This window comes from Hordeum vulgare, chromosome 2H (genome assembly GCF_904849725.1).
Source record: "Hordeum vulgare subsp. vulgare chromosome 2H, MorexV3_pseudomolecules_assembly, whole genome shotgun sequence".
Taxonomy (NCBI): domain Eukaryota; kingdom Viridiplantae; phylum Streptophyta; class Magnoliopsida; order Poales; family Poaceae; genus Hordeum; species Hordeum vulgare.
In genome coordinates, this window is record NC_058519.1 from 627,287,343 (window position 1) to 627,313,776 (window position 26,434).

General features: G+C 45.5%; 4 protein-coding genes across 4 annotated transcripts; 2 read left to right on the forward strand and 2 right to left on the reverse strand.

The window, feature by feature from the left end:
• The first annotated feature begins 4,420 nt into the window (after positions 1–4,420).
• LOC123428034 (U3 small nucleolar ribonucleoprotein protein IMP3) lies at positions 4,421–6,337 on the forward strand. Its single transcript, XM_045112191.1, has 4 exons — positions 4,421–4,719; positions 4,910–5,017; positions 5,613–5,687; positions 5,929–6,337. The coding sequence occupies exons 1-4, from the start codon at positions 4,583–4,585 to the stop codon at positions 6,158–6,160; spliced, it is 552 nt and encodes a 183-aa protein (XP_044968126.1). The 5' UTR covers positions 4,421–4,582; the 3' UTR covers positions 6,161–6,337.
• Positions 6,338–7,039: 702 nt separating this feature from the next.
• Positions 7,040–9,527, reverse strand: LOC123428036. The gene is made up of 5 exons (XM_045112193.1): positions 9,162–9,527; positions 9,011–9,075; positions 8,803–8,900; positions 7,504–7,689; positions 7,040–7,425 (listed from the first exon to the last, which is right to left on the reverse strand). The coding sequence occupies exons 1-4, from the start codon at positions 9,349–9,351 to the stop codon at positions 7,530–7,532; spliced, it is 513 nt and encodes a 170-aa protein (XP_044968128.1). The 5' UTR covers positions 9,352–9,527; the 3' UTR covers positions 7,040–7,425; positions 7,504–7,529.
• A 960-nt stretch (positions 9,528–10,487) lies between these two features.
• On the reverse strand, positions 10,488–14,415 carry LOC123428033 (26S proteasome non-ATPase regulatory subunit 7 homolog A). Its single transcript, XM_045112190.1, has 10 exons — positions 14,066–14,415; positions 13,729–13,821; positions 13,561–13,642; positions 12,655–12,751; positions 12,499–12,574; positions 12,068–12,126; positions 11,856–11,978; positions 11,074–11,131; positions 10,879–10,964; positions 10,488–10,781 (listed from the first exon to the last, which is right to left on the reverse strand). Exons 1-10 carry the CDS (start codon positions 14,250–14,252, stop codon positions 10,710–10,712), a joined length of 933 nt encoding a protein of 310 aa, XP_044968125.1. The 5' UTR covers positions 14,253–14,415; the 3' UTR covers positions 10,488–10,709.
• Positions 14,416–14,531: 116 nt separating this feature from the next.
• Positions 14,532–16,852, forward strand: LOC123428035 (mediator of RNA polymerase II transcription subunit 7a-like). Its single transcript, XM_045112192.1, has 6 exons — positions 14,532–14,698; positions 14,831–14,988; positions 15,074–15,143; positions 15,529–15,695; positions 15,777–15,850; positions 16,454–16,852. Exons 2-6 carry the CDS (start codon positions 14,845–14,847, stop codon positions 16,536–16,538), a joined length of 540 nt encoding a protein of 179 aa, XP_044968127.1. The 5' UTR covers positions 14,532–14,698; positions 14,831–14,844; the 3' UTR covers positions 16,539–16,852.
• The last annotated feature ends 9,582 nt before the right edge of the window (positions 16,853–26,434 follow it).

A 26,434-nucleotide genomic window follows, 5' to 3' on the forward strand; every position in this document is an offset into this window, starting at 1 on the left:
AAGAAGGCCCTATGCGCCATAGGAAGAAAATCAAAGAGAAAAAAAAAGAAAAAAAAAGAGGAGGTGGGAAAAGGGGGAAGGACTCCTCCTTCCAAACCTAGTTGGACTCGGTTTGGAAGGGGAGGGTTGCCCCCCTTGGCTCGGCCGACCCCCTTGGGAGTCCTTGGACCTCAAGGCAAGGCTCCCCCTCCTCCCCCTATATATACGGAGGTTTTAGGGCTGATTTGAGACAACTTTGTCACGGCAGCTCGACCACATATCTCCACGGTTTTACCTCTAGATCGCGTTTCTGCGGAGCTCGGGCGGACCCCTGCCGAGATAAGATCATCACCAACCTACGGAGCGCCGCCACGCTGCCGGAGAACTCTTCTACCTCTCCGTCTCTCTTGCTGGATCAAGAAGGCCGAGATCATCGTCGAGCTGTACGTGTGCTGAACGCGGAGGTGCCGTCCGTTCGGCACTAGATCGTGGGACTGATCGCGGGACGGTTCGCGGGGCGGATCGAGGGACGTGAGGATGTTCCACTACATCAACCGCGTTCACTAACGCTTCTGTTGTACGGTCTACAAGGGTACGTAGATCAAACATCCCCTCTCGTAGATGGACATCACCATGATAGGTCTTCGTGCGCGTAGGAAAATTTTTGTTTCCCATGCGACGTTCCCCAACAGTTAGCTCTTATGTCTGGTCAAGACTTGTGCGCGTGGTATGTTGTGTCAGAGAATACTTTTTCTACTCTGTTTGATTGTTGGCTTTTATGCTATGGCAGTCGGTTCGATGGCGAGCGATTGTTCCATAGATGAAAGCTGGTAGTCTGTGAGAGCTTGTTGTCGTACCCAATACTCTTTTCCTTTTTCTGTTGGCAAACTTTGTGGTACTGTTGTATTTCCGTTCGAAGTAATGGAAAGGGGTGTTATGCTCGGCTCCAAAAAAAAAGCAGAGCTGCTTCGCCCGCGGAGTTATTAGCAAATAAGCAGTCATAACTAAAAGCTGGTGCTGGTGTGTTTTTGCAACTCCATGCAGATTTTCATCGCGTGTGTGGGATGAGGATCGGCCGGTCGAAAGTCAACGGATACAGGGATTCACGAATCATCTCGGATGCATTAGATCCGACGCCTTTATTCCAAGCTCAAGACATCCAGAATACAAGCAATGTTAGGTAAATTCCCTAGCCACACGTGGCGACCCACCAACAGAGACGCAACTCCTTTGGCTATCGAGTGGGCCTCGAAATTATTTTCCCTACGTTCAAAATGGAAAATAATAGAATGAAAATTATTTCTACTCAACTCAATTTCTCTTAGAACAGGGGCATAGGTTGGTGAAGCCTCATTTTTTATATTCGAGGTCACCTCCAAACAGTCCGAGGCTACCACCAGATCATGTAGATTCGGATCCTGAGCAAGTGCAAGAGCTTCACTGCAAGCATGCGCTTCCAAACAAGTTGGATCAATCAGACCATAAAAAACCCGAGCAGAAGCTCCCAAGTATCTGCGTGCACTATCCCGACACACAACAGCCTATCAAGGCTGGCACCTCAATCTGCTTTGAAGATGAACCGGTGGAAGATGGTGGCGGCGACACATGTGAGTGCTTCAGACCGGTTTGTGCCCCTGACCCGGTATGTGGCTTGGTCGGGGCCTCTGGCTTTAGATGTTAGGCTTAGGTGAGAGGTCTGGGTATTTGGCTCAGCTTGCACCCCTTCATCATATGGATAGGAGTAGCGGCAAATGTTGCCAAGATTGCAGATTCAGGCATATCGTTGTACTACTTTGTAAGGTCCTTGGGAATAACCAATAAAATGATCGCATGCATCTCCCATATGCAGAGACCGGGGGTCATCCTCTTTTTCTAAAAAATCCCGACACACAGCAGCCGCATCTCCTTTCTCCCCAAGGACGAAACTCCCCCGTCATAATTCAGCTTACCTGCATTACCAACTGGAGGCACCATACCTTCGAATTAGGGATCTCAGTCGTACACGGGCTAGCTCTCGAGGTACTAACCGCAGCTATATCCATCTCCTCAAGGAAACGTCTGATGAAGCACACTGTGGACAAAGGGCTCTCAAATTATTCGTCATGAATGGCCTTCCTTCGTGCCCACTAGATCGCCCACATAGTAACCAACACCCGTGCAGTATCATGTTGACTTGAGGTTTCAAATAGCCACAGCAACCAAAGTCTCGCATCCTCATTCTGATTTAATATCACATGCTCTAAGAGTTCCTCATCCCCCAAAGCCCAAACACACCTGGCCATGCGGCAACTCGGGAGGGAATGCCGCCAGGTATCCTCGTCCGCACCACAAATTGGGCAAGCAGGGGACTCGGCCATATGTTTATCATGTCGTACCTGGCCTGTAGGAATCGATGTATGTGCTAATCTCCAAACAAAGACGCAAACCTTTGATGGCACCTTCACCTTCCAGAGTTGCGACCATTAATTTTTATCAGCTGCAATATTTGAGTGTCCCGATCTATGCTCCAACCAATCCTCTCTCTGGGTCTTGATAGATGAGAGCATCATGTAGGCCGACCGGACTGAAAAGACACCACGCCTGTCGTAGTGCCATGCCCAGAAGTCATCCTGAATCCGGGTGCTAAGCGCTATATTGAGGATCACCTCGACATTAGGAGCAATGTCGTGTTCAGAAAGACCTGGCTTAGCCCACGCCCGCATGACAGGATCAATGAGATCCGAGACAAGAGATGGAGGGTTCATCGACCGGGCATTGATCAGTCGAAGTTTATAATCTCTAGGAAGCCAATTCTCGCTCCAGATCTTTGTATCCTGTCGTGTACCAATCCGCTTTATCAGACCAAGCGCCAGAACATCCCTGCCTTCCAGCAAAGAACGCCACACCTGCGATGGCGCTGATCCTAGGGTAGCATCAAGCAAGTGACAATCAGGAAAGCATCTCGCTTTGAGAATATGAGAACTTAGTGAATCTAGGTCTTGTAATAATCGCCATGCTTGCCGTGCTAGTAGAGCTAGGTTAAACAACTCCACGTCTCTGAAACCCAAACCACCCATAAATCTGGGTCTTGTAATAAACCGACAATTTCAAGCTTTATTTCATCATTCCAGAATATTCCTAGCCCTCCACTTCGACCCAAGCTGCTTGCATCTAAACTTTTCTCAAAACCTAAGGAGCCTACCATAGAGGGGGCAAGTTGCCTCGTGAGATCACGAAGCTCTCAAACTGTCGCGGGTTTGCTAGCCTCACTATAGTTCCAGCACAGTAGACTCGTTGCGCTAGGCACGACCGCCCATGGGAGCCCGCCAAACGCGCATCATTGGTTTTTGTTTAGACTTGTGTTCTTTGCCGAAGACTTGTCTTGCTATGAAAGAGTTTGTCTAGTCCTCCCCGACTCCTATTTTGACGAGGGGCTAGCTGGAGTAGCTGGTGGAGGAACCAACAGTGGCTTATCTCCTCGTCTTGATGGGACTGAGCTGTTTTCAAGGGCATTTTGCTCGGATGTCATTGCCGCTCCTCTCTTCCTATTAATCTCTCACTCCTCCATAGTGGTATCTTGATCTGTTAAGTCTGGATCCTCATGAACCTCTGGATTAGAAGGTTTATGCGGAGAGCCCCGGCCCCGGCCTCTTTCTGTCCGATCCCTTCCTCTTCCTCCTTCATTTGCACTTCCTTCTCCTGGACCCCTTCCTAGCCCTCTAAGGCCTTGTTCGGTTTCATAGGATTTCAAGGGGTTTGAAGGGGATTGGAAGGGATTAAATCCCTAGCAAGTCAAAACCCACCTCAAACCCTTCCAATACCCTCCAATTCCCTTAGGCCTCGTTTGGTTAAGGGGGATTGGGGAGGTTTTGAGAGGAAAATCCCCGGAAGGGCCAGAAACCCCACAGATCCACGGAAGCCCATTTGGTAGGAGGGGTTTGCTTAGCCCAATCCCCTCCGTTCCCCTTCAATCCCTTCCTATCCATGTGTTTCAAAACCCTCCTCGAAGGACTAGTGGAAGCAAAACCCCGGAGATTTGAGAGGATTGGGTGAAACAAAGGGATTCACCCAATCCCCTGAAATCCCTCCCTCTCAAAACCTCCCCAATCCCCCTTAACCAAACGAGGCCTTATGGTGGGGATTAACCGAACAAGCCCTAAACCATGTTGCTTGAACATCCTTGAAAACAACGCCTTGGGATGGTGAACATCCGATCTCTATGGGAAGACGTGAGTCGATGCCGAGAGGAGAGGAACCCTAACGAGAGGGGAAATTTGAAAAAGAAAAAGAGAGAGAGAGAAATTCCGGAGTGCACACCGTGTGGCCTTAATTTTGTTCTGAGATGAACACACCGTCTGGTTTGGCCCGCTAGCCTTTCGCCGTCTGAGCCCAAACGAGACCTGCAAGCCCACTCAGCCCATTCTAGAACCTCTCAGATCAAACCCCCACCCATGTGCCAAGGAACCCTAACCGGCCAGCCGCCCACCTCCACTCATCTCCCTGCCCCCGCCGGTCTCGCGCCAGAACGCACCGCCGCCGCCGCCGCCGCGCTCCTCCAGGAACCTCCACCCCCGCCTTCTACGCGCTCGACGCAAGCTCCTCGCTCTCAGCCACGGCGTGAGGGATGATGAGGAAGCTCAAGTTCCATGAGAGGAAGCTGCTGAAGAAGACCAACTTCCTCCTGTGGAAGCGGGAGGGCGGCCACCGCGAGGCCGCCGTCACGCAGCGCTACAGCCTCGTCGACAGGGACGACTACAAGAAGTACGTACATCCTCCCTCACCCAATCAATCCCCTCCCTCCCTCTCCCCCTCCCCGTCAAACACAGTTCGATCTCGCGGCGCGCCCATCGCCTCCCGGGATTCGCTGACCGTGGTTGATTCAAGAAAATCGTAGCTTTTGCTGGGCGGTGCCCTGTAATTAACCGATCATGTGATTGGTGTGTCGCGGCAGGTACAACGGGATTTGCCTGATGTCGCAGAAGCTCGTGAACATCATAAAGCAGATGGATCCCAGGGACCCTTTCAGAATCGAGATGACAGGCATGCTGCTCGATAAGCTGTAAGATGCCGCAAAACCCCCGTTGCATGCGTGATGATGCTATATGCGTCTGTTTGTTTGAAATTTTTACTGCATACTATGAGGACTATATCCATCATGGGCCGCAACCTTGTGAGAATGCTCCAGGCTTATCTTCAGTTGCCACTTCGATTGCTATTATGGAGTTACAGAAATGCGTAAGGCTTTTGATGTGTGTTCTTGTCCATAAGTTAATTGTAATACTTTCGACATATGTTAGTACTGCTTGATTATTTGCCCAGAACGCATAAATAAACCTCTCTTGAGATTATCGGATTCTCATTATGATCTTTTGCTTATGTCTGAGCATGCAGTCCAGTAAACATTCCTGTACACGTCGTGTTGGTTGAGTGAGCCATCTTACTAGAATCATCTGAAGCTATTATTCCCTCTGTAACTTAATAGAAGACGTTTTCTGACACTCTTTTTATTAGTGTCAAAAAATGTCTTATATTAAGTAGGGAGTATTTCCTTTTGGCCAAATCACGCAGTTCTTGTTTGCCACTTCCACTTGTTCCTTGCTACTTTTACTGGCCTGCTCATTTGTCTAGTCTAAACAAGTTTCCTTGAATTTCAGGTATAATATGGGTGTAATTCCAACAAAGAAGAGCTTGGTTAAATGCGAGAGACTTTCAGTGAGCGCTTTCGCCAGGTCTCTATCTCTCTCCGGGTTATAACAATGATTCCCTTTGACCGCCGAATAGTGCATTTTATTTGCCGGTTAATTTTTAGAAAGTGTTTCACCTCTGGCCTACCCCAACTTGTTTGGGACTAAAGGCTTTGTTGTTGTTGTTGTTGTAATTTTTAGAAAGTGTTTATTGATACGGATCACTCAACGACCTGTGTATGTGTCATATTTCACTTACCATATTGTTTGCTTACCTATTGTATAGGCGGAGACTTGCAACAATTATGGTGAAGCTCAAGTTTGCTGAACACCTTAAAGAGGCTATCACCTACATTGAACAGGGACATGTGCGTGTAGGCCCAGAGACGGTCACCGATCCAGCCTTCCTTGTGACCAGGAACATGGAGGACTTCATCACCTGGGTGGATTCCTCGAAGATCAAGAAAAAGATCATGGAGTATAATGGTGCATTGGATGATTATGATGCCATGATTTGAGGATGTGTCGTGATAGTAGAAATTTCGGGACCATCGGTGATTCAGTTTAGCTACTCCTGTAATATTTTTTAAACCTGAATCTGAGGCTACAATATGTTAAGATAGTTATCTGTTGCAAAGCTACTTGTGTGATAAAAGCTAAACTGCTATAGAATGCAAATGCCTAATCAGTTTGTACTTGCCGCCTTCTGTTTTGCATTGCAAATGATATACAGTATCATACAAAAATAATACTCCCTTTGTTCGGAAATACTTGTTGAAATGAACAAAAACGGATGTATCTAGAACTAAAATATAGGTACATTCATTTCCCTGACTAGTATTTTCGGACGGAGGGAGTATGTCGATAGTATGCTATATCAGCAGTTCATGCTGCTAAGCATTGGCCTATGTGGTAATACCATTTAGTTTGTGTTTTTCTCTGCATCTTCCTATATGAATTAACTATAGTATATAACGAAATGAATGTTTCGGCTGAACCTGGCCATTTGTGCAGGTGTATTGTATATTGATTTTAGTTTGAGATGAGACTTCTACAATTCACTTTGAGATAAACATTGACGTGTTTCATGTGCTTGCAAAATTTCTGTGATGAAATGACACTCGTCAAGGTATGGGGAAAAAATGCTCCAGAAAGACTATGAAAGCATTTTGGAGCGCAATTGTTTTGCCCACACATCCACAAATGTCAGCTCATCACAAAACTTTACACTCAGGTAGAAAACTAACAATATTTGCTGCCAAAAGAATTCAGGAATTTTTTTATTTGTTTTCTATGTTTTCAAATTTACTGTTCATGACATTTGCTTGGGACTAGAAGCCCACTTTTGGTAAACCATAATCGTATATCCGTACCTTATGTTGCCTTAAATGAGAGGATAAATACAACTAGATATCCCTGTAAAATCAACTCAATGTGCATAACAAATGTTACAGTGCAGCAGAATTTCCAGTCAAATTCTAGAATAGCTGGGCAATGCAATCAGAAGGCTGTGAATGTCTCAAGCAATATGAGGGGAAGAGCCTGCACATGAATACACAGGAAGTCATGGATTTGAGATCAAGATCACGGCCAAGTTTCCATTAGCTTACATGTCAGCGCAGCCAACAAGCATCTGCTATGTTGAGCTATCAGTAGACACCGCATGCTGCATGAAAATTCATAGAACCCAAAATTTGATACAGGCACTACGATAGCACTCTCAGCAAATCACTTCGTCGATCCAAAAGCCGCAATGAACACTCGGCCCGTGCATCTGAAACTTCTGCAAAAATAGTTCAACTGAAAATATGAGCTTTTAAATAAGCTGGACATCTATTTTGATACGGCTTCCAACATTTACCTAATATATGCCGTCAACAACATTAACTATGAATCCTGAGGATCTGAATCATCCGGTAGCGTTTCGCATTCCCTACTGCATCTTGATTCCTGCATCTCCACCTCAACAGTAGTCACATCTTTTGACTTCCCGTTCTCTGTCTCCATCCTTCTAACCTTTTCCTTCTGTATGGCACGTAACTCGTATCTGTAAGAAGATAACATGTGTTTAAAATGACGGTCAATAACCATGGGACAACAGGATTTCGAGTCTATATGACCACAACACATCAATCCATCTCAGTTCTCAAGCCTCAATTGCTACTGAAAGAGTACCATTAAATAGTAAATTATGCACACAGATGTAGTAGAACCAATGTATAAATATTGGCCTATCATCGTACATGATAACCTATAATGTTAGCCTGAATTATGCAAGTCCTATCTTATATTTTTGGGTGCATCACACAAGAACACTACAAGGTAGCAGCAGTAATTCAGTCTAATCTTGAACGACTTAACAAATACTCCGTACATCTCCAAGACTTACCAAGGATGGTGAATTCTTCTTTCAGTCATGTTATTTACACAATGAACATATACACTCAATTTGATCTTTCAGGAAGCAGAAGTTAGTGAAGTACAGCAAGGAACAATCACCTCCATGGCTGCCACATAACATAGTACATCCGGTCGGGTTTATAAGGTTCACGTGTACGAAGAAAAACTTCAACCATTACTCTGACATAAAAAAAAATATTCATATGCCACAAAGTGTATCTCTGGATTCACATTTAAAAGAACTTTCCAGTGGTATACTTTGTGACATATAACTCATGTTTGGTTGATCAAATTAACGGTGAAAGTTTTTCTTAATTATGTTGCAGGCCTTATGAGCCTGAACAGAGGTATTATTGAGACCCTGGTGTGATACCAGAAAATTTATAGAATCAACAGCACTGGTATCATAGCTATCTGTATTAGAAGCATTAAACCTTATTGATAGTTGAGCAAACAAGAGAGCACACTTTACATGATGATGTCCCCTTTTTGCTGAGCTTTTACAAATACAGGTACTCACATTTGACATAATTTCTTATCTTGAGACGGCAATCCCTTTTACTGGATGTGGACAGCACAACGGCACTACACGCAACTGGGACAGATAACGAATATAGTTTGCTGGGTATTAAGGAGCGGCATGTACTTAGAATTCCTAACTGAAGATTCACAAAACCAACAGCATGAAGCTGATTGAGCACCTGGACTGGAGCAATGCACTTGACATAGGCGAAAGCAAGCTAATGAGGCAAGAGCTTACGGCAAGATGTGGCTCCTGGCGAGAAGGAAGTAGATTGTCCAGAACTGCTTGTCCTTCATGTGGCGCGGGCAGAGATCATATCGGATCTTAGCGAGTTCCTGCAGGGTTCACAAATTACAGCTTGGGACTTGAGAAGTCGAGAGACATGTCTCTCTTGGGCGGGGCGGGGCGGAGCGGAGGACGAGATCCGCGGCCGCGGGAGACCTACCTTGGCTCTGGCGAGCACGAGGACGGCGTGCCGCTGCTGCCAGTCCGAGAGCTCCGCGGAGGCTCCTGCGAGACAACATGGCACATCACCGTCAGCGATCGAGACTGAACTAGCAGGTGAGCGGAATCGAGAGGGGAGGAAGGAGGAGTGCCTTGGTGGGGGAGCTGGAGGGCGGAGGACTTGAAGGCGTCGGGGGAGAGCGTCCGGACGAAGTCGAGGAGCTGCGGCGTGACGCCGAGCCCCTCCGCGTCCTCCTCCTTCCCCTCCGCGGCGGCGGAGGGCTTGCTTGGGCCGGCGCCGGCTCGGCGGCGGAACGGCCACGTGAAGGAGGAGAAGGCCATCGGCGCGCGGGCAGGTGGGCCGGCGACGGCGATCTGGTGGATACGATACGAGCGAGATTCGTCAACGAGCTCCCTGGGCTGATCACACTAGGCGCGCGGGCGCGGAATCGGAGCCGAGCCGATCACGGGGGTTGGAACGGCGAGAGAGAAGAGAAACACAGGGATACGGCGGAGGAGGTTGAGTTGAGTACTAGTACACTGCTAAGTACTACCCCTGTCTCAAAATAAGTATCTTGCTTTAGTAGTAAATTTATACTAACTTAGTACTAAATTTACGACACTTATTTTGAAACGGAGGGAGTATTATGCACCTTTAAACTTCAGTTGAAGCTTTTTTATCCGTGTATTCTTATTTCAGCAACAAATTCAAATCAAATTGCAGTTACAATCCGGTTTTGATGGTAGATGACAAATTCAAGCGCCGAACTAATCTGGAGATGACAAATCAAATTGCAGTTACAATCCGGTTTCGATGGTAGATGACAAATTCAAGCGCCGAACTAATCTGGAGATGACATGGGAAATCGGATGTTTTTTATGGCAATTTATATTGACGCGGGGATTACAAATTTAGTTTGCAAGCATGGCAATTTTCTGGCAAAAAAATAATAATGAGCTGAGACCGATTTGTCATGCTCGCCAATTGAACTTGCAATCCATGTCGAACACAATTTACCATGAAATACGTTCGTTTTGTCATGCCTAAAAACTGACCTTCTCTGGATATCCAGGCCCAAAGTTAAATATGAACCTCTCCCAACACAACATATGATGAAAATCATTCATTTTGCCATGTGAAAATCTGAAGTTTGCTGGATTACTTGGTCTCTTACATTATGGAACGGAGGGAATGCCTCACAGCCAACTATCATGGAGTTTGGTTGCTTTTCTGTGCCAAAGCAACAAAATTTTGGAGCAACTTTCGTTTGGTGTCTGAATTGCCTAACCAGTACCAAGCTATGTCAAAATTTTACTAACGAAATCAACTCAATGCTCCATTTGTCCAAAGAGTGTAACCTCTGAGCCTGGCGACTCTTCCAAAGTAACAAGACAACATTGTAAAGTGGCAGTGATGTTTCTCATGAAGCATACAGTTACTAAGATAATCCGCATCACCAAACATGATGCGACACATGAAACAGTAAAAGATCTAGATTATATAAACCTCAAAAAGATCTAGAGCTCACAGAATGTAAGGTTTTGTCGTTGACCTCGTCGCACATGAAGTAAACATCAAAGTGTAAATTGAAGGTCAAGACACTTGGTACAAATCAGACCATGCTAACATGTCCACGGTTTCTTCTGCCCGTGCTGGGTCATAGATCGCTATCCCCATGCCGAGGCAAACAAGGGCGCGTTTAGCTCCCGGCTGCCGTAGGTATGGCGGCTGGCTTCGAATCCTCGGCCTTCTCATGCTCCTTGTTTAGCATCTGGAAGAAATAACATAAACGATTACACAATTGTCGCATAATTTGCAGAAAGAAGGGTTGGCAACAGCATAAACTAGCGGGGACAGAAACAACTTACCTTGTTGTTGATCAAATTGTGGAGAGCGATGACACTCCGGATAAGGGAAGACAGGTATATGACCAGCATCATATCATTTGTTTTCACTGCATCAAAAGATGGATAATAAAGTTGCTGCAATAAGCAAACCCAGAAAATGGAAGGGGGAAGAAAACAAGCCAGTTCCGGTAAACTGATGGCGACATGCATGATTACCTGCAAAGGCTTTAATGAGCTCATTTACGTTGAGATTGGGGAGCAGATTAAACACATCCTGCAAAAAAAAAAAGGAACAAATAGGTTACAGACCCCATGACTGAAAATGTAGAATTGCTTCAGTAACAGAACTTGGAACGGATTTTGAACTGTTCGCAACTCTGAGTACTAGCTAAAAATATCAAGTCTCATGTGTTAAGGCATGCATATATCATAAATTATCCTGTTTTCTTATTCTACTGTGGATGTAATAAGTGGTGAAGCAACATTATGATCAGACAAATTACTGTTCTGAGAACAGAACAACAGACATATATAAAGCATGATTTAACCACCCAAAATTGATATATTCCCTAACCAAAGTGATGATTTAAGGCTTAAAAGCACCCTTTGCATCCTATCGGCTTTAACTTCTGGTGGTACCACAGGAATAAGAGTAGGTATATTTAATTCACTAACTTCCATAACCTAAGGAAAAACATGCATCTCTAAAAAGCATAGCAATATTCTTCCAAAGAGTACTAAAGCATCACAATCTTCTTCCAGAGACTACTAAAGCATCCAATTTTCTTCCGGAGACTACTGCAATTAACTAATTCATCCCAATAACCTTTAAGAATAGAGTTACATTCAAAACATTGAAGGTTTATGGGGGCAACAGAATCTTCCTGGCAAGGATCAAGTATAATATGGATTACTGCGACACAAGCAGAAGAAATGATCAAACATAACTCCCCAAAGAAGTGAATAATATAACATATAATAAATAGCAAGAGCCAAACCTGCAAGTGGTACAAAATCTCGTGGTTCAGTGGGAGCTTCCCTTCAATTACAAGATCTAGATAACCCCGGATCTCCGTAAGCCTCGCATCAAGTCCCTTCAGGGCAGCAAGCTTGCTGCTGACCTACATTTGCAAATGAAAATTAGGGGCATGGCATACAAAAAGCAACCTGCAAACTGTATCCACCCATCTTAATTCTTCGGAAACATTACCTCTGTTGCAAGTGTGCTTATTGTTGTGTCTTTCACATCCCTCAGAAGGTGCTCAACTCCTGAAGAGAGCATCAAGCATACATCAGCTAAAATTATGAAGTGGACCAAAGACCTCTCAAACAAATTTAAATTTCTTGCATTGGTCCAAATATCGGCCAGTTAATCGGCATCTTGGTCAGTTAATCGCTACTCAGTGGGTCACCCGATAACCGATTAACTGATTCATAAGACGATTAACTGGAAAATTCGCCTATTCAGCCCTACTCAACACTGGACCAATATGGTACCAGTTACCGATATCCCGAACATTGATTTCTTGCTGAAGGTGACCTAGCTATCAGAAAGAGCGTGACTGAACTATTGAATCTATAACGTGAAAGTGCCAAACATGATGCCCTTTTCCATGCAATTTCAAACAGACTAGTTCTTACCGATTTCCTCAACTTCATGAGCAGCAATTTCTGATGGCACGTGGACGAACACCTTTTGACTTTTCTGAGTAGCATTCTGTAAAGGAAAACCATATCACATTAGTGAGGCTGAATAGGCAAACATCAAATCTCCAACATCTTAGAACATACACCCACCTCTTTAACCTCTTCAACAGCATAATATGCTTTGGTGGGTATTCCCAACTCCTTGGGTTGAACATCGATAATCACCAGCACAGGATTAGGAACATAGCTGCACAATGTAAAATAAATAAATAACTGCAGAAGAGTATGCATCAAAGGTAATACAAGACAGGCATCCTGGGACCCAACCCACGGCAAGAACATTAGTTTAGAAGGAGGGGACGGTGGGGGGCAAATAATGATACTTCCACCAAACCTACTCCCCACCATCAACACCCCCCAAAAAATGATACATAAAGGGTAGTGAACGCAAAGTCTGTATGTACGGTAATTTAACACTGTTCTTTTATCTTCTGATGAAATCATATAAAGGTGTAACCAGCTCACTAAAGTCATGAGTCGGTTCAAGCAAACAAGTTAATGAAACTGATGGAGTGAGAAGAATCCAATGTAAATATCATCAGGCTGACTGTTCTCTGTAATACCTAAGATTGCCAATTCTTTCACAACAAACACCACATATCAGGACATCTAAAGAACACACTCTACATAAGGCCATCAGAACTTTCCCATTGCTCTGGACAGTAGCAGATCAACTGAAGTAAAAATAATAATTAGCTATGCATTTTAGGATCTTTGCTACTAATCCGTAGAACAAAGTTCTGTGCACAGGCAAAATTTCTCCAGTCACATGTGTCACTAGAAGCAAAAAATCAAACAGCTACTGAAACCAAACTAGATTACAAATGAATGGCAATACTTCATAAAGACAGCTAGCCTCCTTAAAGAGTTCACGGCGGCATCCCAGCATTGGGTTTGTATGCATAAGTTGTAAGTACTTGTACCAAATAATTGTGTACAAACTGAGAAGAGCTTCTAAATTACTGCAGGACAAACGGTTGTAGAGCAGAATCATACTTGGTAAACAATGCATGAACATCCAAGTCGTTCTCCTTTAGTTTTGGACCAGTGCTGTACCAGCCAACAACATGCTCCTTGGCTGCATCCGAAACAGCTCATCAGTATTCAGCAGAAACATCCACAAATGGCAAGTCCAGGCATATCTGAAAATTCTAGACAGCATACCGTTGATCCTCTTGAACATGGAGAACATAGACTCATGGTAATTATGGTCGAGGAACCAGATCCTCGGGTCCTTGTCATCCTCCTCAAACGGCACTGCAAGATCACACGCCCGCCGCAATTCACAAATTCAGCAAGCCACCGCCGTAAAACAGCCCTACAGATCTAATCACGCGAGGGTTTCGCGCCAGCGGATCTATCTACAGCTACGGCCAGGGCGGGTTCCGCGAACCCTAGGCCCCACCAGAGGCGCAGATCCCCCGGAAACAGGCGGGGCGGACCCGGACGGCGCAAACCCTAGCAGGGCAGGGACGGAGAGGGGGTTCGCTGGCACGCTTACCGGCGTAGGAGTTGGTGACGTCGACGACGCCGCGGGAGGAGGTGCCGAGGAGCACGCCGACGACGCGCTTCCGGGTGTCGCGGGCGACGCGGTTGTAGTGGTCGACGATGCTGAGCAGCACCAGCGGGTGCACCACCACCTTCTCCAGCGTCCGCCCCGACAGCTGCGCCGCCTTCACCACGTCCATCTCCTCCCCTCTCCTCCGGCGTAAAACCCTAGCGCGCGCGGCGGCGGATCTGCGGCGTACGGCTGCGGCTGCGTGTCTGCTGCGTCTGCTGCTGCGACGGCCGCGTTCGTTTGCGCTTTTGCTTCTTCCCCTCTTCTCCTTCCTTCCTTTCTTGCGGGGGCGGAAGGCGAGGGGCTCTTTTTAAATTAGTGGGCTCTGCCGAGGGGATGAGGGTGAAAAGACCCCACCCGCGTCCAGTCTCCAGTGCGCCGACCGATCGCTCGTGGACGGTCCGGATCGGGCCTTGTGGATCCTAGCCCATCACCACCGGACCGCCGGACCGTGTCGAACCAGGGCCGGGTCGCCTCCCGCATCGGCCTCTCGTCTCGTCTCCCGTCTCCGCCCGCTCGCCGCCGCCGCCGACCGGCCTCGCCGGCGGCCCTCCGCCCCCGTGGTCGTTCCTCTAGGTACGAATCTGTGTTACATGCAACTTCTCCTGCCTGCTGCTCGTCTTATCCCCGTTCCCAGTCCTGCCATCTCACCCGATTTCTGCGATTCAAACGTAACCCTAGCTCCTCCTCTCGATTCCTTGTGCGCAGAAGAGTAAGGCGAGATGGCGATGGCGACATCGTCGGCATACCCTCCGCCTCCTCCGTTCTACCGGCTGTACAAGGACTTCGAGCAGGACCCCTCGTCTGCGCCGGAGCCTCCGCCGCCGATCGAGGGATCGTACCAGCTATTTGGTGCTACCTACACAGTATGTTGCGTATCACGTTTGTCTCTGTAGCGTGACATTGCTTGTGTCGAACTGACTGTGGGGCTTTGCCTATCTTGATCTCTAGACGGATGTGGTGCTGCCAAGCCTGGAGGATCAAGGTGTTCGCCAGCTTTATCCCAAGGGCCCAGATATCGGTGCGTCTCATTCCTGTCGACACCTAGTTGGCTGTGTACTGATGTATAATGTAATTCAAATGGTTACTCTGTGATGTGTTAAATGGTTAAGGCTGCTGTAGTGAATTTTGACGAACCCAAGTGATTGTTCTTATTGTTCAAAATATCAGCCAATAAATCAGTTAACTGACCGGTTAATCCCTGCTCGGTGGGTCACCGAGTAGCCGATTGATTTATCGGCTGATTAACTGGTCGATTCGCCTAAGGATCCCCTACTCGCTAGCCGACGGATCAGCTACCAGTTAATGATTTCCTGAATATTGGACTTCTTTACTTCGAACACAAAGTACTGTTTATCTTATTTGATGTGGTGAGCTGGATATTTGCTAAAATGATTATCCTTCAGACTTCAAGAAGGAGCTAAGAACACTCAACAGAGAGCTTCAACTCCATATCTTGGAGTTAGCGGATATTTTAGTGGAGAGGCCATCTCAGTATGCTCGCAGGGTTGAAGACATTTCACTCATTTTCAAGAACTTACACCATCTTCTTAATTCCCTACGACCACACCAGGTATGAACCACAGTTTTTATTTCATGTGGTTAATTTATTTCTGCAATTCACTGCCATAACTCATTTTAAAATTTCTTTTAGGCAAGAGCAACATTGATCCACCTCCTTGAGAGCCAGATACAGCGTCGTAAGCAAGCAATTGAGGATATAAAACAGTGAGTAACTGAACTTTTTTCAGCTTAACTTGGCTGCTAGATCAGCATACTGTTTATCTTCCATTGGACATCTAGCTGCTCAGTACCTCTTATGGAATACAAGTGTATTATCATTAGCTTTATTAGATTACCTGGCACCTGGAAATGATGTACTGTACACTAACCATCATATATATCTACATGTCAAGGGGAAATGTATTGTGTTATTAATCACTCTAATCTGCAGTCATCATGTTATTCTATCATCCTTTCATATATTACAAGCATGAAATACTTAACCAGTAAGGAGCTTGTGGTTTCTACAATATTCTTTTTTGTTTCGCTCATACAATAATTGCATATCCGAGGTAGAGAAAGCTGCTGCAGTTTGGGAGACCAAAAGGTGGTCTGAGCTATAACTCTCTGCTGCACTTTGAACGATTGGATATAGTTCAAAATTCCATAACTTGTTGATATTGAATCACGTATGTAAAGAGCACATGCTGTATGCACAATTGGTTTACCATATATTTGTGAGCAGATAATGTATGGTATGCTACATGTATGTTTGTTTGGATTTAATTCACCTGGCGCCATTAAGTATTTTCTTTCTTTCAATTTCAGGAGGAGAGAGGAGGCACAAAGGCTACTTGGGGAATCGCTGATTATTATTGAGGGAAGCCAGCAGCAGGTTATGACTCCAATGTGAAGGCCTCTCATATCCTGGGTTTCAGGTTATGTCTAATATGAAGGCCTCTCATATCCTGGGTTTCCTGGTGCCAAGTTGACTGGATTAAGATGAAGTATTGGCGTTTTAGGTGGTGAATGCATTTCACAATTTGCTCGTAGAAATAGCCTAGTGACAGTTATGAGAAATTTCTAGCTTTCAAAGATATAATTATTTATCTATGTGATGTGAAGATTTTAAGCATTGAACCTGATCGGCTCGATGTTTGATACTTCTGTTGTAATGTTTAGAATCTTTCCGGGGTTTTCACATTCCCTTCCATGTTTCTATCGAAATGCTGCTGTAGCATGCTCCAGGCCTCCAAACTGGCAGCATGTTTAGGAGTCATTGGATCATAATGGTAAGCGTTGAGGACTTAGGATTGAGTTAGGCAGGTGCATGTTCTTCACCACATGTCACTGTGATCTGGACGCATCTCTACTAATAAAAGCATGAGAGGGCAGATCCAACTCACCATCTCAGCCGTTTAATCACTTAATCAAGGGTCCATTGCCCACCCACGTCTAAAAACGCCGTTAACCCTTGCTCGCACCGGCTCCCCCCGCTCGCCCCAGCTCCCCCCCCCCACTCGCCGTGCCTCCCCCGCTCGCCAGGCCGCGCCGCGCCGCTCGGCCCCGCTCCCCCTGCTCGCCGCGCCTCCCACGCTCGGCGGGGCGTGCCTCCTCCCCCGCTCAACGCGCCACCCCGTCCCCGTCCGCCCGCCAAGCTGTGACGGATTCGGCCTCGGCCGCGGCGGCGGACAGCAAGTCCCGGTTCGAGGCCTACAACCGGCTGCAGGCGGCAGTCGTGGCGTTCAGGGAGAAGCTCCTGATTCCGGAGATAGTGGCGATAGGGGGCCAGTCGGACGGCAAGAGCTTGCTCCTGGAGGCGCTCCTCGGCTTCCGCTTCAACGTCCGGGAGGTCGAGATGGGCACCCGCCGCCCCCTCGTCCTCCAGATGGTCCACGACCCCACCGCCCTCGATCCCCGCTGCCGCTTCCAGGTGCGTGCCGCGCTTCACCTCTTCTAGGGTTCCCCCCCTTCGTTCCCCTCACAGATCGAGTCTGGTGCTCCTGGTAAACGCGTGCGAGCGGCTGATTAGCGTGGGTATTGCGAACATATTACTTGCCCATGCTGGAAGAGGTGGAAGCAGTGGGATGACTGAGGCAGCTGCTGAGATAGCACGCGCGGCTGCACGATCATGGCTTGCTCCTCTTACTGAAACTGCATGTGATCGGCTTGCATTTGTCCTGCAAAGCTTATTTGACCTTGCAATGGAGCGCAGCCGCACTGATGATTCAAGATGTAAGACTTGGCATTTTTATTTTGCTGGGGTTCATCTTGCTTCTAGCCTTATTTAGTAGTCCAATTATTATTGTGTAGTACTTTTTCTATCGCAAGCTAGGATGACTTGGTTGCCGCGCGTGCTTGAATCAATTCCCTTTGAATCAATTCTTCTGTTGTTTGTTTATATTCAGAATCAATTGTACAGTATTACTGTTGATACAATTTATTCCAGCAACTTTTTGTTAGTAGATGGGATAATAGTTTTATAGACTTCATGTGATTTCTTTCATGGTTTGTCCTGAATAATTTGCCAACACGATGCAGGTTCCCTGTCCCCCGATCGCTATTTGTTTGATGTCCACAGCTTCATCCGACGAGAAAACTTCTGCAAGCTTTGTATCACCCCACTCCTCTCCTTCTGAGGTGAGCAAGTCTGCGACCCTCGTGATCCCATTAACATAGACTGCACCTAGGGGTTTAAGGCTACCACTTCTTGGTATGCAATTGTCATGGTGGATATTAATTTTACTACCATCCCCAATTCGCCATATCAATCCCAGATTCAGGAGCTCTCTACCATGGATAATGCTTCTGAAAGTGAAAGAACCATTTGCTGGGCACGTTGCAGACAGTATTGAGCAGTCTGGGAAGTATCTTGCTTTGAGCACTCGCGCACACGGTGATAAAGGGGCCTGCAGAATCCTCCACGCTTGTTTAGCCAGGAGGGCTTGATTAAATGCCTCCATATCACGAAACCCCATCCCTCCATCACGTTTGGCAGCACACATTTTTTACCAGGAGATCCAATGCACCTTCTTTTGACAATTCGTTGCACCCCACCAGAATTTCGAAGAGATCGAAGTCAGGTTCCGGCATATTTTCTTTGTGAGATGAAAACAACTCATGGTAAATGTAGGTGTGGCTTGGAGCACCGATTTAACTAAAACCTCTCTAGCTGCCTTAGAGAGTCCCTGTCCCTTCCAACCATTGACCTTTCCTTTCGAGCATTCAGTAATATATCTAAAGGTCCCATCTTTTGAGCGCCCAACCAGTGTTGGTAAGCCCAAATATCTCTCACTGAGAGCTTCATTGTCCACTCCAAGAATGCCTTTCAGTTCCTCTTTGTTTGCTTCTTGTATTCCCCTACCGAAGAAAATAGATGATTTTTGAAGGTTGATGCGTTGTCCCGATGCACTCTCGTATTGCTGCAGAATATTTGTTAGCACTTCCATGTTTGATCGTGTTCCCTCAAGGAAAACAATACTGTCGTCCGCAAAAAGAAGGTGGGTAATTTGGGGGCCAGTGCTCCCAAACTTAACTCCGGAGAGAAGTTGCTCTTCTTGTGCTCGCCTTAACAGTGCAGAGAAGCCCTCTACACAGAATAGGAACAAATATGGAGAAAGTGGGTCTCCCTGCCTGAGGCCCCGGGAAGGGGAGAATCTCCTCGATAGGCCACCATTTAGTCCCACCGTGAACCTTGTTGTTTTAACACATCTCATAATCATATCAACCCATTCATGAGCAAACCCAAATCGCAGCATCATTTGTTCCAAAAAGCTCCACTCAACTCTGTCATACGCCTTCATCATATCGAGCTTGACTGCACAGAATGGATGTTTCCTTTTCCTTGTCCGTATCGCATGAACACACTCGTAAGCAACCAAGACATTGTCCGTAATTAGGCGCCCTGGAACAAAAGCGCTTTGCTCCTCTGAAATCATAATCGGAAGGATGCCCTTTAAACTATTTGCCAAAACCTTTGTAGCAATTTTATACAACACATTACATAAACTTATCGGGCGAAATTGAGAAAGCAGCTCCGGTGAGTCGACTTTCGGAATCATGACAATAACCGTGTCGTTAAAAGATTCTGGGGCCGATACTCCATTCAGAAAATCACGCACCGCCCTGCAAACATCATCCCGTACCAAAGACCAGTGTCGTTGGTAAAACAGAGCTGGCAGCCCATCCGGCCCTGGCGCCTTTGTCGGACCCATCTGAAAGAGCGCCTCTTCTATCTCCTTGTCCGAGATAGCCATGGTTAACTTCCCATTCATATCTCCAGAGACCAAAGGTTGGTCATGCAAAGATTTTCAAGTTGTTAGCCATGCAAAAGGGCAACCTAGCTGATTGGTTGTGTGCAGTGGCGAATCTTGATAGAAAATAAAGGGAGGGCTCAATGTTAACAATGTGAAGAAAAAAACATTAACTATCAGTTTTTTAGTTCAGATAATGTTTTTTCATGATTAATACTAGCAATTTTTGTTTTCTAATTTTTTTAGGGGTTGCTTAAGCCTGTTGAAGCACCCCCTGGATTCGCCACTGGTTGTGTGCAGTACTCTGGTTTTCAGGTTTCTTCTTACATGAATCCTTTGTTGTATTTCAATAAGGATCCAGATCAATGATTTTGCAATGAACACATGTGTGAGTATGACTTTGACCCAACCTGCATCAGCCTTGGTGTGCCACCGGCATCTCTGTAGCACGTGTATGATAATGTGATGCTAACTTCGAATATTTTTTTTTTCACAGGTGGTGGAAGGGGCCTTGAGATTTCCATGTTGGGGAAGAAGTGGTCTTTTGCTGCAGGGAAGGGAAGGGCACGAGGTGATTCATTTTTCTCTATCAATTTGTCATTGACTTTATATATTTTTTGAGGAGTCGGACACTTGTATGGAAAACTGGGTACATGCTGATCGGTAGGATGGAAAGAGATTGCACTGAGTATGCTCTATAGTTCATTAGCTGCCATTGAGGAAGTGAGCTGAAGTGTTTAAAGTTTTTTTGAACCTTTTCCTAGAGTACAATCCTCTGGTGTCCTCAACAGACACTGCCAATTCACACTTCATCCTAGCTGGCACTGAATGTTTGCACGCAAGAGTTAATCTACCATAATACTTCAAAATCTATATTATTTGCTACTGGCCAAGCTACATGTGAGCGAGTTGTGAAAGATAAATATGTTCATCAATCCATTTAATCGCAAATTACAAGTGTCTTCCTTATGATTTTAGGGTTTGGTTGTATAAGCACTGAATATTTGTAAGCATAGCCTTGTTTTACAATAGACATGTGAGGGACAATCAAAATGCTGCTGGAAAGGGAACAAAAGTATACTTGTATATATACTGCAATCTTGAGACACATGCCTATTTTACCTGGACTATCAAAGCAAAAGATTATTTGCTAACCCAATTAATGATACTCTTCTAGGTTTGAGATTACCAACCATCAGTGCCTTATTTTGAAGAGGATTATACAATCTTCATATTGGAGATGGCCATACAGTTTCATCTAAACAACGGGGTTTGAAACTTTTGCAGGGCCTAGATTTGAGAACGCTGGAGTGTGTAGACATTCTCGTGCCATCATATTGGGGGTCCGTAGTCCGGTCAGCATTATGTACCATCTCACATGTTTACTTAAATTGTACCATCTTATTTGTTGTCTGATTTTTGTTCACTGAGCAAGGAGGATGGTGGATTCAAAATTTCATAGTTTCTTGCGTATCTGAGTTCTCAATTTTATGTAAATGTTGTATTGTATTTGTGTTGATGCGTTTGTTCTTGTAGATGCATTCTCACACATATGATCCTTTATATTCACATTTATTGACACTTATTTTGATGTGTTATTATTTTCTCTCATTACTTTCGTGTTGCTTCCTAGACTTTCTTGAAGAACAAATATTAAATTATGAATTCATTTGAGACCTTGCCATCTTTATAATGAATAATCTATAAGAGAGTGTTCATACCATGTGTCTCTTCACACTTACTTTGTGGGGTTTAGACTGTTTTAGGTCAATGAAGTGGTTATGATATGTTTGAGAACACAATTCAAATCTGAAATTTTGAGAACTCATATGTGCTTAGACCAGTAGGTGGTAGGATGCTTTTGATGTTGATTTGGTAATACCTCACAAGAGTGTTTGGAATTGTATAGCTATTCTATCTGAGTAGCAATAGAGATAGATGTATTTTATCTCGAGACATTGTAGGAGACACCATCAACACTGAGGATATGTATCCAAATCATTGCATGTATATGCAGATTGAGAACTTAAGCTTTAAAGTATTTAAATTTTAAATTTTAACATGCATGCTTCCTAGTTTCTGTTAGGTTTGTGTGTCACCATCGTGGGTCACTTCGTTGTAGTGGTTTGATGTTGCTGAATTTCCAATAGTTGGATCTTACTCTCAGGTTTTATAAGGGCAATCTTGTTTTATACTAGTTCTTATTCAGTAAGAGTTACAGAGGTTGCAGCATTAAATCTGTGTTTCTCATGATCCAATGGTTCGTAGTGCTTGATGAGCTTTAAGGGCATTTCTAACCGATCCCCTATAACTGGTTAGAGGAGTAAAATTTTGGGTTTACTCCTTTAACCGGCATCTAGCCGATCTCCAATCGGAGTTAGTGGACTATAAATTATTCTCAGTCGCGCCTCACCTTCCTATATTTACTCCACCATCCGGTCGTCTCCTTCGTTCCACGCACGCATTGCATCTACACGATCGCCCTCCCACCCCGTCGCGCACAACCTGCCACCACGGATGTATGCCGGCCACCACGGATGCTTCGTAGACTCCGTCGTGGTCCTTGAACGCCCGGATTTGTGCCCTCTAGTCCCGTCGGGGGCACACAACTGGTAGATTTGTGGCTATCGTCATCGTCGGATTTGGCGGATTCGGTCGTTGGCGACTGCGCCTTGCCATGGATTGGCCGAGTATCGTACCGGACAACCCTGGTAACGCATCCGCGCAGCATGCACGTACTGACTCCATCTCTAGCCACTCGAATCTCTCTCGTCGGTAGTTCGCCGCAAAGGCACACCTGGGCTCAGCGCTGGACCATCGATTGGTTGGTTCATTGTTGTTGGTCATAAAGTGCGATGACTGCCCACGGCAGGTCGTGCGCCGAGTTTCTACCACGAAGGAATATTCAAGATGGGTGTTCTTCAAATGCGAGAATGATGGGTATGTGCTTCTTTTGATTCAGTTGTTCACCGGATTCGGTGCAATTTTGGTGGCTCGGTGTTTGTTTAAATTTGTGTGTAGGATGGATGCAAGTTTGGTATTGGGAAGAAGATTACATCGATCTATTAATATCACTAGATTTGATAGATGCTCATGTATTCGTTGCTAGAATAGATGTTAGAGATGAGACTAGATGCGAAGCAACATCGAAATCTTTGTTTCGAATAATAGAGAAGTGTGCAAGCTCGAGAAGCCAATACAGAGAATCAACAATGAAGACGTAGAGAAGATATTAATCCAATTAGTGGGAGCAGTTATGAAGGTTGGATATGTTTTAAAGTGTGTAAATGTGGTTCTTCTTTTCTTTGTTTTTGTTCTCGTAGCGAAGAATTGGAGAAATATGTACTTCAATGTATCAAAATGTCATCGAATAAAATAAAGACGTAAAGAAATGTATTTGGATGGACGAAAATGAAATGCAAACGAAAAAATGGTTTTACTCCATTATATATAAGGGATCGGTTAAGTTGGGTGAAAAAAATAGTGAAGTATAAATATACTCCACTAAGGGTTTACTCCGCCGGATTCTCCGCTATTTTTAGGGATCGGTTAGAAATGTCCTAAGCAAACTCTTGCGGCCTATCTATGAAATTAGGATTTTGGCCTTCCAATCAGGAGCCTTCAAAACTTATTATCAAAAAAGGAGTCAATATCATAGAACTTGTAATTGTAGCCACTATGAAATACATGAATTAAGAGTTCTTCATTATGTATTTCTTTTGGAGTTTTTCTTGTGTTACTCATTTCAGAAGTATATTGGAACTGCTTTCGCGATCACACACTACATCCTTTTTATACCTATTACAATGGTTGTCGTGGTCTTCTCCATCACTGCTCCCTCCTTCCTTCACCCTACCACCTCTTTCTTCCCATCACATTTGCTTCCACCAACGGAAGCCATCATTGATGTCAATGCTATTAATAGTCGGGGCACTGCCTTGCCCCCTATTAGGAATTTCTTAAGAACGGGCTAGCAGCGGCTTGATCTCCCAATGCGTATGTGGTCATCGTCATGTTTGACAATCAACAAACTGCTTTCTCCTCCATTTGTTCTTTGCCTCCTTAACCATCTACCCCCAACTGACGATCGTCGCACAAAAATAAAAAAAAGTGTGTGCTTTTCGGATTTTTTTCATTTAAATTAGGCACGCCTAGGCGTCGGTCGGACGAAACTTTGAGCCGGTCCACTTTCCAGCCATTTGACTAAGCCAACTACAATCATTTGTTCATGTCCCCTTATCCCCTCACACATCCCGCAAAGTCTTCCTCTACATTCGCTCAATCCCCTCGCAGTGAAAAAACTAAATCCCCAGCCTGCAACATCGAAGCATTGTCGACTGGTGGTGGCCACCCTAAATGGTTTTAGCAGGACGTCTGTCGCCCCTGTAGCAAACCCCGCCGTCTTGAAGCACGCTCGACACCTCTGTCGTTGTAGCAACTATCCCTCGTTGCCCTAGCATCTTCGTCTCAAAAAACACCGTGTTGCCATCCGCAGCTCTCGCGTCATCGCTCGCACCATCGGTGTGCCAGTTGAAGCTTTTTCCCACGCCCCCATGTTTTCCACCGCTGATTGAAGCTTTTCCCATGGGTTTGAAGCTCTCCCCATGTTGGTTGAATCCTCTTTTTCATGGGGTGAAGCTTTTTCCCATGTCAGTCGCAACATTCGTCGATGCCGATTACAACACATGGTGACCATGATCCCAAGATTGTCGATGCAGGTTCCAGTACATGATGACTGATACGTCCCAACATATCTATAATGTTTGATTGTTCCATGCCGATGTGTTATCATTTTAGAATACTTTGGGAGTATTTATTTACCAGTTAATATCATTTTTAAGCACTAAACTATTGACCTAGTGTCCAGTATCAGTTGTTGTATTCTGCATGTTTTGCACTTTTCAGGTTTTCAACACCAAACAAAGTCCAATTGACCTGACATATTTTGGTGTTTTTTGTGGAAAAAAAGAAGACCGAAGAGTATCGGAAGAAGGCTGGATGCCTCACGAGGGGCCCACAAGCCAACAGGGGGCGCCTTGATGGCTCGTGTCTCCCTCGTGGCCCTCCCTACTCCGTTCTCTGGCCTGTAAATTGTCATGTATTCCAAAAACCCTAGAGGCAGTACTGAAACACCTTAAACACCGTTGCAAGTCTCTGTTCCGACGGAAGGCCATCTGGAGATCCGTTCTGACACCCTGCCAGAGGGGGGATCGATCACGAAGGGCCTCTTCACCAACCTTGCTGCCCTCACGATGATGTGTGAGTAATTCACCACACGCCTACGTATCCATGGCCAACACCAAGATGGAAATCTCTTTCTTGATCTTCAATGCAATTATCATCGCATCTTTGCTTTGATCCACATGATGTAATTCCCTTTGTGCGGTGTGTTTGTTGGGATACAATGAATTGCGAGTTCATGTTCACATTATTTATGATAGATATTTGAGTCTTCTCTGAAATCTTATATGATTATTATGTGCATGATTATGATAGCTTCATAATTATGTCCGATCTATTGAAATAGTTTGGCCAACTAGATTGATATTTCTTCGGTGAGAGAGGTGCGCCGTGATAGGTTCAACCTAGCGAATTTCTATATACCAGTGACAAAAGGGGACAAGTTGCGTCTTTGTGTTTCTGCTACTAAGGATAAAATGCTGGGGTTTCAACCTAGAGGGGGCAAGTTGCCTCCTGAGATCACGAAGCTCTTGGACTGTCGCGGGTTTGCTAGCCCTGCAAAAGTTCCAACATAATATACTCATTGCGCTAGGCGCGCCACCTCTAGGGAGCCCGCCAAACGCGCATCGCCGATTTTTGGTAGGTTGTTGTTCTTTGCACCAACAATCTTGTCCGCTGTTCCCTGTCCTAATCTGACCCGCTTCGCCTACTGCTTGGAAGAAGGGCTGAGTGGTATGGCTAGGGGCGACAGAGCTGGGATTGTATTGCCGGTCACTCCCATGTTCTGAGCAGTACCTTTTACTGTGTGGCCATTGTTCTGTGTTGCTCTTCTTTTCATGTTCTTCTGTGCATCCTCCATGGTGGTGTTCCTATGTTCATTATCCATATCGTCTTCCTCTGCACTCCATTGCTGGTACTGTGATGTTCTCCGTCCCAGACATCTACCAGAGCGACCCTACCTCCGCCACCACGGCTTGCCCTTCCTTCTCCCGGTCCGCTGCCTGGACCTCTTAACCATCCTGCCCTTAGGTCTTTGAAAACCAGAGCCTGCGGTGGGTGCACACCGTCACCACACTCCTTAAACAGGTGCCCAAATGCCCACACACCGCACACCAATCTGGCAATCTTTCATACTTGACAACAAAATCTCTTTGCGACGTTCCTTAGGGGCTTAGTAACATCTATCTTGATGCGCACCCGATAGAAACTGCCTTCAAAGTCTTGGGACTTTGGTTCAGCATATATGTATTTCCCTAGGGCTGATGATAGGGATTTGATGAGTGGGAATGTGATAGCCTGGCTTATTAGGGATGATAGACTACTCATATCAATAAGGAATTCCTTCTTTTCCGGAAGCCCATTCAAATAGAACTCC

Coding starts and splice junctions, on each gene's coding strand:
- LOC123428036 (XM_045112193.1), bottom strand. CDS start 9,351: ATGGCCTTCTCCTCCTTCACGTGGCCGTTCCGCCGCCGAGCCGGCGCC. Junction 9,076..9,161: donor CCTCCAGCTCCCCCACCAAG/GCACTCCTCCTT, acceptor GTTGTCTCGCAG/GAGCCTCCGCGGAGCTCTCG. Junction 8,901..9,010: donor TCGTGCTCGCCAGAGCCAAG/GTAGGTCTCCCG, acceptor TGAACCCTGCAG/GAACTCGCTAAGATCCGATA.
- LOC123428033 (XM_045112190.1), bottom strand. CDS start 14,252: ATGGACGTGGTGAAGGCGGCGCAGCTGTCGGGGCGGACGCTGGAGAAG. Junction 13,643..13,728: donor CATGTTCAAGAGGATCAACG/GTATGCTGTCTA, acceptor TTTCGGATGCAG/CCAAGGAGCATGTTGTTGGC. Junction 10,782..10,878: donor ACAATTTGATCAACAACAAG/GTAAGTTGTTTC, acceptor TATTTCTTCCAG/ATGCTAAACAAGGAGCATGA.
- LOC123428035 (XM_045112192.1), top strand. CDS start 14,845: ATGGCGATGGCGACATCGTCGGCATACCCTCCGCCTCCTCCGTTCTAC. Junction 14,989..15,073: donor TATTTGGTGCTACCTACACA/GTATGTTGCGTA, acceptor CTTGATCTCTAG/ACGGATGTGGTGCTGCCAAG. Junction 15,144..15,528: donor TCCCAAGGGCCCAGATATCG/GTGCGTCTCATT, acceptor ATTATCCTTCAG/ACTTCAAGAAGGAGCTAAGA.
- LOC123428034 (XM_045112191.1), top strand. CDS start 4,583: ATGATGAGGAAGCTCAAGTTCCATGAGAGGAAGCTGCTGAAGAAGACC. Junction 4,720..4,909: donor GACAGGGACGACTACAAGAA/GTACGTACATCC, acceptor GTGTCGCGGCAG/GTACAACGGGATTTGCCTGA. Junction 5,688..5,928: donor TCAGTGAGCGCTTTCGCCAG/GTCTCTATCTCT, acceptor CCTATTGTATAG/GCGGAGACTTGCAACAATTA.